This window comes from Elgaria multicarinata, chromosome 3 (assembly GCF_023053635.1).
Source record: "Elgaria multicarinata webbii isolate HBS135686 ecotype San Diego chromosome 3, rElgMul1.1.pri, whole genome shotgun sequence".
NCBI classification, from domain to species: domain Eukaryota; kingdom Metazoa; phylum Chordata; class Lepidosauria; order Squamata; family Anguidae; genus Elgaria; species Elgaria multicarinata.
The window spans coordinates 121,145,805-121,157,878 of NC_086173.1; the positions used below are offsets into that span (position 1 = coordinate 121,145,805).

The 12,074-nt window shown below is 43.7% G+C and overlaps 1 protein-coding gene across 5 annotated transcripts in view; it reads right to left on the reverse strand.

Moving 5' to 3' along the window:
• Nucleotides 1–371: 371 nt before the first annotated feature.
• The window catches only part of GRIP2 (glutamate receptor interacting protein 2), a 260,283-nt gene continuing 248,580 nt past the window's right edge, over nt 372–12,074 (reverse strand). For all 5 annotated transcript variants that reach the window (XM_063121401.1, XM_063121400.1, XM_063121399.1 and 2 more), the window contains exons 22-24: nt 10,245–10,484; nt 6,145–6,291; nt 372–2,649 (exon numbers count right to left, since the gene is read on the reverse strand). In XM_063121401.1, coding sequence (XP_062977471.1) covers nt 2,452–2,649; nt 6,145–6,291; nt 10,245–10,484 — 585 coding nt within the window. In that variant the 3' untranslated portion in view covers nt 372–2,451. The remainder of the gene's footprint in view (nt 2,650–6,144; nt 6,292–10,244; nt 10,485–12,074) is intronic.

Sequence of the window (12,074 nt, forward strand, 5' to 3'; positions counted from 1 at the left end):
GAAGCATGTCCCATTAAATTTGGTAAGATTCACCTCCAGGTAAACACATAGAGGATTGTAATGTAAATCTTTCCAATTCAAATCAATTTTAAAAATACTTCCTTTGTCTGGATGATTATTCAGCTTCCATTTTTCTCTTGCGGCAATTCTGAATCTGAATCCAGAGTTAATCCTCCAGAATCAAGTAGACAGGACTTTGGCCTTAGCCAGTAGAGATCCGAGTGCAAGCAGAAACAGACTCTATAGTCATTTCATCATTTTGACTCCAACTTTTTGAAGAAAACAAGAAGTCTCTCAGTTTGTTTTATTTAATTAAAAAAATCTAATTGCAATACCATTTAAATTACATAGATTTACAAATAGGTCCGAAACAGGACTAAAATATTCTTTGAATATTGTGCTTTCATAGATACATAAGAAAATTAGCATAGAAAAATACTTTACAAGGAATACACTCTAATATATAGATAAAAATACACATTTAAGTAATGCATTTCGTCTTCATATCATTCAAAATGCATAGGAAGGGATACAAGGACCATTTTTTTTAAAGCCTTATTAAAAGTCTTCATTAAAAACTTATTTGAAGCCACATTGAGCTTCTGCCATTTTGACAATATTGCATATAAAACCCCCTTTTTCTGCTTAACTGTCAATACTCTGCAGTTTCTTTTATGGCACGTTATCTAGTTTATGGCAGCAATGGTATGGAATATTGCATACTTTGAGAAGGGAGAATGGCTACAGCTAGAGACAGCCCAATGGGACTCCATGCACATCTTAAGGAAATCACGGATACTTTGACGTGGCCCAGGAAGTGAAGTAGCCAAGAAGAGAGATGCAATCACAGCTTGGCCTGGGCACAGACCTAGAAACCAGTCCTGGCCTAGCAGGAGAAGGTTCCCAACCTGTACCAAAACATGGCATCTTAATATTCATCAGAACAGTACAAAAGAAAAAAAAGAGAATACAAAGGAAGAGAGGAGCCAGTTTCCCAGATCAGGGCCTTGCTCTATTTCTCAAATAGGCGGTCAATCAGAAATGATCACAATAAAGTGCTATTCCAGAAAGTCTGGCACAGCAATTCCACTGGCCAGTGAGAGGTTAGCAAATCCTGTCATTTTGCCATGTGAAAGGAAGAGATTACAGCTTCGGTGGCAGTCCAACTTGTTGGCTGTAGGCAGATTGTTCAATGAATGTGAATATCACACTCATTGTCGCTACAAGGGGATCTGGTTGGGGGGATGCAGATGCAGGGCCGAGGGTCACAAAGGCATCGTGCTCACAAGCCGTGGAGGAGAAGGTCACTACTGAAAACTTAGGGCTGCTGCTATGGCTGGTTACAACAGGGTGTCAAACATTATCTGTGATAAACACACACACACACACACACACACTCACACACGTGTACTTGCACTAAGACGACCCACGGAGGGTGCACCTGGAGACACAATATCAATCTAGCAGAGGATGTCTCATGCTAAACAGTGACAAAGGGGTACAAGGCTTCCCCCAACAACCCCCATACACAAAAAAAATCAGGGGCAGGGCCAAGAGGCTGACATGAGTGACAAATGGATCACTCTCAAGATGAGGGGTTCAATGAAGAGAGTTTTCTGGTTCCTTATCTGTGCAACGCAGGATGACTGGAAAACTAGTCTCCTGCATGTTGTGTTCTACATTAAGTGCTTTCTAAAACAGAGTACGTGAAGAAAAATAAATTCTGTCTTCAAGTCAAATGGTGGTTACATTCCCCTTTAAAAAACAAAACAAGCGGGAAGATATCCAAGCATCTGAGCTACATCCGCTGTGACAATAGGCTCAGTTTTTGTAGAATGTGCGAGTGAAACCTGCGCTTGGTTTTAAAGGGAATTCAGCGTGGCCCTGGGATCAGGGAGGGAGGGAAGAAAGTGGATTGGAGAAAGGATGCAGGGCTCTTGCAGTGGATTAAGAAAGGGCCGTGGGATAGTGCAGGGATGCCTTTCACAGAAACGAGGGGTTTAAATTTAAGATTTACTATACATGATTTAACAAAGCAAACAACAAAAATAGCACCATGTATCCAAGCCCTTCAGCCAGGGGCAATCAGATGGCGTGCGCCCCATCGCCCCATGCACTGGAGAAACTCATGCTCTGAGCAAAATGTCTTCTCCCCCAGGCGAGTTACACTGGGTGCTGCTTTCTTGCTCTCAGCAACCCATTTTACCATGTGTCAACCAAAGTCAAAGCTGTTCCACCTCGCTCAGCTTGGACCTTGAAGGCCAAAGCTGATAGGCTTTAAGATATAACTAACTGGAAACCCAGTTCTTCATGGCCACTTACATTATACAGAGTAAGCACAAATACAGTGCAAAACAAAATGTAAAAACACACACAACAGACACCCATTAACCCCTTTGCCCCTCACAGGACCTCAAAGACCATTGACACCAAGCCCACCCCACCCCCTATTCAGAGTGTCTGCGTGTTGGTCTTCACCTCCACACCAGCAGATTGCTGGCTGGGCAAATCCCCTTGCTCCTCTAGCTGGGCCTTGGCAGTGAAGGCCAGGGGATTTCGGCTGATTACCAGTTCCAGTTTGTCTCCTGCCTCGGATATCAAAGGTACAGCCAGACAGCAATCAAAGTCCCTTGTGCGGATGCGATTTACCTGAAGGGGTGGGGGTGGGGGTGGGGGTGGGGGGAGAAGATTCATAGTGGGTTAATGGGGAAAACACATACACAGAGAACATACAATGAAAGAGGAGGAGAGAGACCGGACATGAACCAGCAAACCTAGGCAAGTCCTTTTTAAAAATGGTCTTATAAGGTCAGCTTGAAATTAACTGCATCATGTGGTTCTGGACAAATACAAGCAAAAAACTGATACAGGTACGATCAGATAGTGTCAAGGTTGAATATTCAATAGATTGCAAAACAGGTGCACTACGTATTGCAGTAAGACATATTTCAATAAGACATAATGCATTCCAGGGGGGCTACATACCAAACCCAGACGAAACTAAATTGTGCTAATTATGGCACAATGATGTAGGAAAACCTATTCCTGGGGTCATTAAATCCCTGTGCCACATGAGCGATTGCAAGATGCATCAGATCAAATAGTAACCTTTTTGTGGGACACTGTTTCTGATGACAACTTCACTAGACGCATTAAGTCAGGAACTTTTGGGGGAACCACCCTATTATACAGTTAATGGTCTAGAAGGCAGAAATGTATTTTGTCCCACCAACTTACCAAGTGGTCAGGCTCCATAATACAGATAATGCTATCTTGCAGAAAGGGCTCCCTAGCTAGGGAGAGCATGTGCTGAGATATACATAATCCAAGAGAGACATAGAACATTAAAATGGGGGTATCTTTGCTCTTTATGACTTGAAAACCTTTCTTTTTCCTTATGATTGGTAAAGGTGTGGACAAAGCTTTGACTCTAACTTGATGAAAAAGCCATAGTGCTATCGGGGACCTGATCTTGTTTCAGAATCCAGATCTATGCTCCGGATGCCATTTGGTCATCCCTGCTTTAAGGGAAAAACAGTGCAGGGTGGGGAACAAAACCGCCTCATATGGGAAGTGAGAGCTAAATCATAATTCACAGTAGGTAAGCACAGATGCAGATGTTAAAGTCAGAAGCAACAGCAGCTGGATACTCCAAGGGTCTGTTTTATATTCTAAATAGTACACCCAAGTGGGAGAGGCGGGTCTGCTCCTTTGTTTTTGTAGCATGTAAAGACAAGAGGATCAACAGATCCCAGCAGACTATACACCAGGGATCGAGCCAGATGCCTTGCATATCAGAGAGCTTTCCTATTCTCCAGTGCTCTTAAGATTGCTTTGAGCTTTGCTTCCCAGAGGACCGAACGTTATTCTAGGGCTAGTTCTTCCGTTACTGGGTCTTAGGAACAGAAGAAGAGCTGTTCTGGATCAGATCAAGGGTCCATCTAGACCAGTATTCTGTTCACGCTGTGGCCAACCTGCTGCCCATGGGAAACCCACAAGCAGGGCATGCGTGCAACAGCACCCTCTGCCCATGTTCCTCAGCAATTGGTGTACATAACCACCAGGACCAGGACTTCATAGATCACACACATCCATTATTTTTCCTATTATCCAGAAAGGCCTATGAAAATACTTTCCCCTAGGTAGGAATTTGCCTTATACTGGGTCAGACCATTGAGTCATCTAGATCAGAATTGTCAACTCTGACTGGCAGCAGCTCTACCCGAAGATGCCAGGGATTTAACCCGGGACTTTCTTCGTGCAAAGCAGGTGCTCTACCCACTAAGCTAGGGTCAATCTCTCTGCATGGAACACCACCGAAGAGATGGCTGTGTCATGACTTCTTCGATGATTAGCCCTTATGAGCTAAAGTGGCTCACAGAATACCTTGCAAGTGGGTATAAGGACAATAATAGGGCTAATAAAGAACTAAAGGCCAACTAGTGCAGGAACAGAATCCAGTGAAGGTTACTGGAAGGATGGTTTCCACACATATACGCTCACCCAAACCTTAAGATCTTCAGAGGTCCTTCTCCAGGTGCCCCAGCCAAATAAAGTGAGGTAGATGGCTATTAGGAAGAGGGCCTTTTCAGTGGTGGCACGCCAGTTGAGTAAGGTCCTCACTGAACCTTGCCTGGCACCTATGTTGTGGTCTTTTGGGCACCAGGTGAACCTTTTGATTTTCCCAGGCTTTTTAATCTCAAGATGAAAGTGTTTTAGGGCCTTTTTACACGAAGCAATTGCTGTGCGCTTGTCATTCCCTATTAATGGTTGTTTATAGGTTCTTTAGATGGCGTCATGGCCTTCCAATTTTGCTTCTGAATCTAAAGAGCACTTTGGGTAAGTTTTTTTATAGCAGGGAAAATGTGGTATTTAATTGAAAAAGAGAAAGAAACTGCTTTTTTACTTGTATATTTGCATTACTCCACTATACCACAGTGCTACCTAGAGGTTATGTACTGGAAAATCAGGAAAGGGAACATTCTTCGTGTAATGCTTCGATCTCAATTCTGCAATAAAGCCAAAAGTAGATACCGCCAATTAACAGCCAATCAGCAGCTTCATGTAGAAAAACTCTTAGAGCTCAGAGAAGTTTGCAGGTTTTTTTTTTATCCAGATACTGTTTTAATGGGTTTCAGATATGTATTTTATATATGTACATAGGCCCCTGTGGCAATATGTCAAGTTAATTTAACAATAAGAATATATTTTTACTACTTCTTGTTCCTACCAGTTTTTACAGTATGCATTTTAAATGTTTACAGCCCCCTGAAGAAGGCCTTGAAAAAATACAGGCTGAAACGCTTCGGGCTCCTCAACCTACAAATAAAAAGTTCAGCATCCTGAGAATTTGCTTCTCCCTTTTTTCACCTGGTACTGTGAACAACCCAAAGGATGTTTTGTTAATGGGCAACGTACAAACGACATCAGTAAGTAAATACCTTCCAGGCTGTATCTTTCAATCTATTCCACTTGGTAATTCCCTTTAGCTATTTTACACTTCTTGCCTGCACAGATTCAGAACTCAATAATGCCAACAGCAATTTCCGTCCTGCAGCAAACAACAGGGTTTTGTATTTTGGGAGGGGGAAATTTCCTTGGGAATATGGCGTAGGGGGAAAGGGTCATAGGCCTCCCCCATGTGCCACTGTTCTGATTCTATCTCCCCACACCCAACAGTTTCTTTTTCTTCTTTTAAACAGGCATATTAAATGTAACCACACATTTCACATAAGGTGGAGTTTGGCCCCACATTTGTGGCTTATTTTCCCCCATTCTCACCGGAAACACCAGCGAGATGAGCCAGTGCACTGATAAGAGTGTCTCCCACAGCGCTATTGAACTTCCCAGTGGAGCAGACATGGGGAGCAGAGGAGGCAAACACCCAGGGGAGAGTCTTGAGCCAAGAATGATAGTGCTACAGGTAGAGTACAGGGGCACAGAAGCTTCACCTCAAGTGTGGCATAACTACCTGCTGTTCTCCTAGCAATGAATGAGAGCAGCAGGAGGACACACAGAAAACACATGCTATTAGATAGGATATTGCAAAAGTCACTAGCAAAAACACTGATAGCTCACCCCCAATGCAAGCTCTCCTTAAAGTGAATCAGGTGTTATTTTTACCATTCTTTTGGTATTTATTACCTGAAGAACTCTGTCATAGGACTTGAGGCCACACTGATCCGCTGGCCCATCTGGACGGATCATATTCACATAGACACCCTTTTCCAACAATCCATCCGAGACACTAAACCCGAAGTCTTCAGTCTCTGGATCCTTGTAGATAGTCATCTATAAAGAAAGATAAGTCTAATTTGATATGAATGGCAGGTCCTCTCTCCTTGCCCTGCCAGTATAAGAGAAGCCTGAATGAAAAGCCAACATGAGACCAGAGATTCATACAGGAGAGAGATACAACAGGATTGGACAGCCAAAAGGAAATCAGGATTAATTAGTGAGTAAACACAGAAACCACCCAGGCCACCCAGAAATCTTTAACTGATTAATTTAACGCAATTAAATCTTTCATTGCACTTTATTTTTCCTTTTCTTGGGTGGTCATTTGCCCCTAAGCAGAAACCACAATGGTTAGGGAACTGATGCTGAATAAGGAGATAGGAGGGCAGTAGGAGTCAGACGTACAGATATATATACTAATCATTAAGAGACTGAAATGTAAATAGCACATTGACCCAAGGGGGGCACACGTAGTCACCTGAGAGGTTTAGAGGGGGAACAGAATGAGAGAGAGAGAGAGAGAGAGAGAGAGAGAGAGAGAGAGAGAGAGAGAGGAGGCTGAAGAGCAGATATTACATATTCAAAAGTGGGGGCAGTGGTAGAAGAGAGCTCTTGCTCAGGCATTTTCTGTGGCCAGGTGTTTATTTTGGATTAGGGCACCAGGATCATGTGGGTTATTCCTTATGAGTTCACAATGAATCACCCTGGCTATGTGACCACAAGATGCAGCTAGTTAGCTATAAATGGCCAGGAAAAAGGCTGTGATGAGGGACTGAGGCCGGGCTGAGCCCTTCTTGGTACCCTTTCATTCCCGTATAGCGAAGGACGTGACCAAAACAACCACCAAGGTTCTCCTTGATCCATCCACGACTGCTCAAACACAGAGTATTGCTGCAAAAAGAGGAAGAGCTGACTCCCTCTTGCTGAGCAAGGGAGGGTGTGAGGGAATTCTGAGAGCAATCAGACTCCCTGCTAACTGTACAAAATTCCTTTTTAAAGACCTCAGGGTCTGGGGAGGGGTATCTCCTATCGTTAGACGACACTGCTGAGGTGTGATTTTCCCAACACGGGGTTTTACTTTTCACTGTTGCTAGTCGGGGTGGAGGTGGGGATATGTGATTATCTGGAGTGTAAGTCCTAACCTTAGTGGCTGCTAAATGGTAGCTGAGGGTTCTTGGTAAGATTTCAAAAGGTTTTCCAGTGCTTCCTGCATGGTGCTTTTCCTCATTAGGGCTTTACATAAGGGCTGTCTATGCCCATGGCAAGACCAGGCCTATATCCCGGGATTGTTCCGGGATCATCCCTGTGCATCCAAATGACACACAGGGGATCCCAGGAGCAGGCAGGGACGACCCCTCTATTTGCCTCGGATAATCCTTAGGTCTAGCTAAGGCCTGAATGTTGTCTTTGCCCTGGGGTGGCTCCGAATCCGCACTGCGTCAGTTACATGATGCAGCTGCTGATTTGGAGCCACCCTGGGCAAAGAGCTGAAGAGACGGAGCAGAAAAACTGGGGATTTACATGACCTTTTGCTGCCTGAGCATTGTCAGTGCAGCTCTTCCCCATCTGTCTTCACTGGAACGCTGCTTCAGGGGGCATTCCCCGGCAGAAGCCGACCTCCCATTGGTCGCCGGAAGCCATGGGAGGGGGAGCAGGTGGGTCTGGTGAGCCTAATGGCCACCGGAAAGCTGCCTCCCTCCATCTAGATAACTTGCCGCCACCCCGCACTAGTGAAACCCCAGGTTTTGGCAGCAGAGCAGTGCCAACTCAGCGCCACAAAGACAGCCCCTGAGGCTTTAAAATGTCAGACCTGGCTTCTGTGCTCATCTCTACCTATAAAACGGAAAGTATGTGTGTGCCACGTATGTTGTGAAATGTTTACCCACTTCCACATATGGTACTGCCCTAATGCTGTTCACCCTGACAGATCTTTGTGTACATGGATCAGAAAAAAAATATAAAAACATGAATTTTGGGGTTTTAAGTATTTTTAAAGAATTTAATAAAAAACCTAGGTTTACGCCTACAACTCCCAGCATGCCTTGGGTGGAACTCCAAGCATGCCTTGGTTGGGAGGCCAGACTTACTGGCCTTTGGCGGCCATTGTGATGCCTAAGCTCAGTCAACCCAATTCCACATAAAAGGAAACAACCCACACAAGTCAGTCAACCCACCAGTACAAATTGCTATTATTCCTTCAGGACATTCCATAAATAAAATTTCTTCAGCTGGAGGTATTAAAAATTGCTTTAACATCTATGTGGATTCATAGCAGTGGCATAATGCCACTAGCACCATAAGGTGGTGGTCCACTTCCCTACTATATCTTATTCAGATATCGGGCAATGCCGGGTATATTTTGAAAACATCTTTTTAGGTTTGCATCTGTTTTAGCGGGTAGAAAGGGTGTTGTGTGTCCTGATTGTTTTTGACGTTTAGATGGCTGCTCTGGCCAAGGCATGATGCGAGGTGGAGGCTTTTCAGGTAAAACAAGAAATGTGGTTTATCATGAAGCTCTAATTTAAAATACAGTTCTTATTAACACAATCTTCCGTTTATTCTAACAAAACAGTTTACTAACTCAACCAAACTAAAAAAAACTCAACCAACCTAAAGATGAATAAGTTGTATAGAATTTTACTATATATCAAATAAATGTTATAAACATTATTCATGGACCCGAGCAACGCTGGGCATATCAGCTCATTCTTAATAAAATAAAATCACCCCTTTTCCTTTACCATGTTGATGGTGTTGTGTACTAACTTTTCCTTATCAGTCTTTCCCTTTTTCTTTCTTTTTTTTTTTTTTAGGGAAAAGTATCTTGAAACCTAATAAGCCCCCTGAGGAAGTAAGTGCCAGAGATCACAACTTGGAGGGCATGTCCATAAGTACTATTCACCAGGTGAAACTGAAGCGGTAAAATAAAAGCAAATATGGGAACCGGATACTGGGGTTGTTCTTTAACATCTGCCGTCAATAATAATGACTGAAAGGTCATGGCAATGTTCGATCCAGCGAGCATGTTCTAGTTGCACAAATACAAAAAAGCATCAGTCATGAAAGTATTTTTAGGGTGACATAGTAAATTGATATGTTTACAATTAATCTTGCCTTTAAAACAGCCAATTTTGGAGATGGGGACTGTTCCAGTTTTAAATGGACTACCTTACCTGACTCCAGAATGAACCCTCTGGCTATGTAAACAGAAGTGTTTGATTTTTAACTAAATGTCTGAAATATTTCCAGCCCCCAAAAGCCTCTTTGGAGAGGCTGGTGCCATAGTAAGCATACCTCTGTACCTGGGGGAGTTAATGGATTACATACCATTGCTATGAAATGAGATTAGAAATCCCTTAATAACAACGCTGCGTTGGTCTGTGTAATCTCAAGTGTCTCGCAGGTCTTTCAGAAGTGATAGTAAATGATAGGCAGAAGGTGTTCCTGTCGGTCCTAGCATCGCATTATGCCCACCACCAATAAAATGAAACTGGGGCGGTCAACAGAGGACACTGTGGAGACTCCCTTGCTATTTGTGAAATTCTCATTCCCCGCCCCGCTTGGGTACCATCAATCTTACGTGGACATGGAGATGCTTTTGTGCAGTCATAGCAAGCTGCCTTAGTCAGACCATTAGTTCACCTAGCCGGCAGCGCCATTTCCGGGTTTCACGCAACAGCCTCTTCCAGCCCTACCTGGAGACGTCAGGGACTGCTCAACCACTGAGTGAAGACTCATCCCAGCCTTGCTAAGTGTGTGTAAGTGCCCTTCAAGGGAGTTTTGGGAAGAGGCTCACACCCTACCAAAAGACACCAACTGCTACTAACACCAGTGGAATACCTCACTCTCTGCCATTTTGTGCTCGGACCCAGATAAGTTAGCATTTAACTCTTGACAGAACCATTTTCTGACAGAGTTCTTTTCAGTCCTCACAAAAACCCTTGAGGTCATACGAGAACTGCCCCACAAGTGTTACACCCAAAACAAAGCTATTCTTTAGCACATACCTTGTGCAGCTCAAGGGGGGTGGGAGACATGATTTCCTGTATCTCTTCCTTCATCATCTTAATCTCCAAATTCCTGTCATTCTTCTTGGTGGGAGTGACATTGCTGTTGCCTGGCCCTTCGCCTGAGCTCTTGCAGTTCCCTTTCCTTGGTGGGCTCAGTCCTGACTGGTTCACGGAGTTCATGAGCAACTTGCCCCCGTCAAGGCCCAGATTATGTACGCTCCCAGTCATGATGGATGCCTACGAGGAAGAGGAAAATGAACAAACATACACAGAACAGTAAAGTCCAACATAAGAAGAAGAAGGGAGCCTTGTGAAGTTGGCAATGTCATGAAAGGAGTGCCTTCAACACTCCAGGCCTTATGCAGTTCCTTCTCCCATCAAATACCCAGTGTTGCGCTGAAAAGCTGATAAAAAGGTAGCCCCATCTTAACCCAGCCCATGCATATGCCTTGCATTCCCTCCCCTTTAAAAACCCACCATGAACCACAACACAAGCTGGTAAGCCAAATAAAGACATTCAGAGAAAGAAGAGGACACCATTGCTCAATACACTTCCAGTTTGTGTGCTATGGGATGCTGCTGACCTGCAATCTCTGCCCAAGCTTCATAAGGAGCACACTTGAATCTGTGAAGATGAGAAATGTCAGCCTGTACAGGCAACAAACGTTTGGCCGCACAGCTATGATTCACGTGAATCAGCCTGCAGCGTCACTGTGTGGTTGCAAGTCATATTGCACTGTTATACAAAATGGCTCTGCCGTTTAGCTTGGTGCGAGTTTGACTATTCAGAGCACCTGGAACAGAAGTTCCATATTAGTGTAATACCTTCATTAGTCCAATCAAAAGATCAAAACAACAACAACAATGTGCAAACTTTTGAAAACTTCAGATTTTTTCATCAGGCAAGCATCTTGCCTGATGAAGAGATCTGGAGAGCCTGAAAGCTTGCACATTTGTTGCAATCTTTTGCTTGGGCTAATAAAGGTATTGTGCTAATATGGATTTTGGGATTTTTCTTCTAGTCAACACAGCTGCCTTTAGTTTTTGTGTGTGACTTGGAATACAAGAGCCTTCCTTCTGCTTGCAAGGGGAAGAAAAAAAGCAGTATCTATCTGGAAGAACGTATGCCAAGAGTTCTGAACAGTGGCGGTTTGGATCTGGCAGGCAAAAGGCCCTGCTGGTCATTCCCAGATGAAGAGAATGCTGTTGTGAAGAACTCTGACGGCAGGCCTTCTCTGTAGCAGCACCCACCCTCCAGAAAACCCTCCCTCATGTGGTTCAGGAGGCGAAAAATGAAGTATCTTTTAAACGCCTCCTAAAAACATATATTTTTAAACGAGCCTTCTCTGGACTGTAATTTACTCTGGTTTTATGTGATTTAAAAGTTTTAAACTGGATTTTATGGTTTTAGTTGTAAATTGCCCAGAGAGCTTAGGCTCTTGGGTAGTATAAATATGTAATAAATAAATAAATAAATAAATGATTTGGATTTGGATTTGGGGAGAAATGAGTCTGACCTGCTTGTGTGCTTGTTTGTGCACCTTGCAATATCTAGTCTTCCTGTATATCTATAAATAAGATGGATACTAAAAGCTCCATCACACCTTGGAAGAAATGCTGTCTAACGCTATCTACTGTTGCTTCTCTGTGGACACTCAGTTATTTCCTGTTTTCAAACAGGAAGTAAACAAAGTGCACGAGGGCCATTCAGTCCCTCGTTGTGAACACACTGCTTCTCCCACTCATAGCAGGAGAGAGCAGCAACTTCAGTTTAAAGAATATTTTGCAGTTTTTCTGGTTTTTCTTGCGGCGCAAGGAAGACCAGAA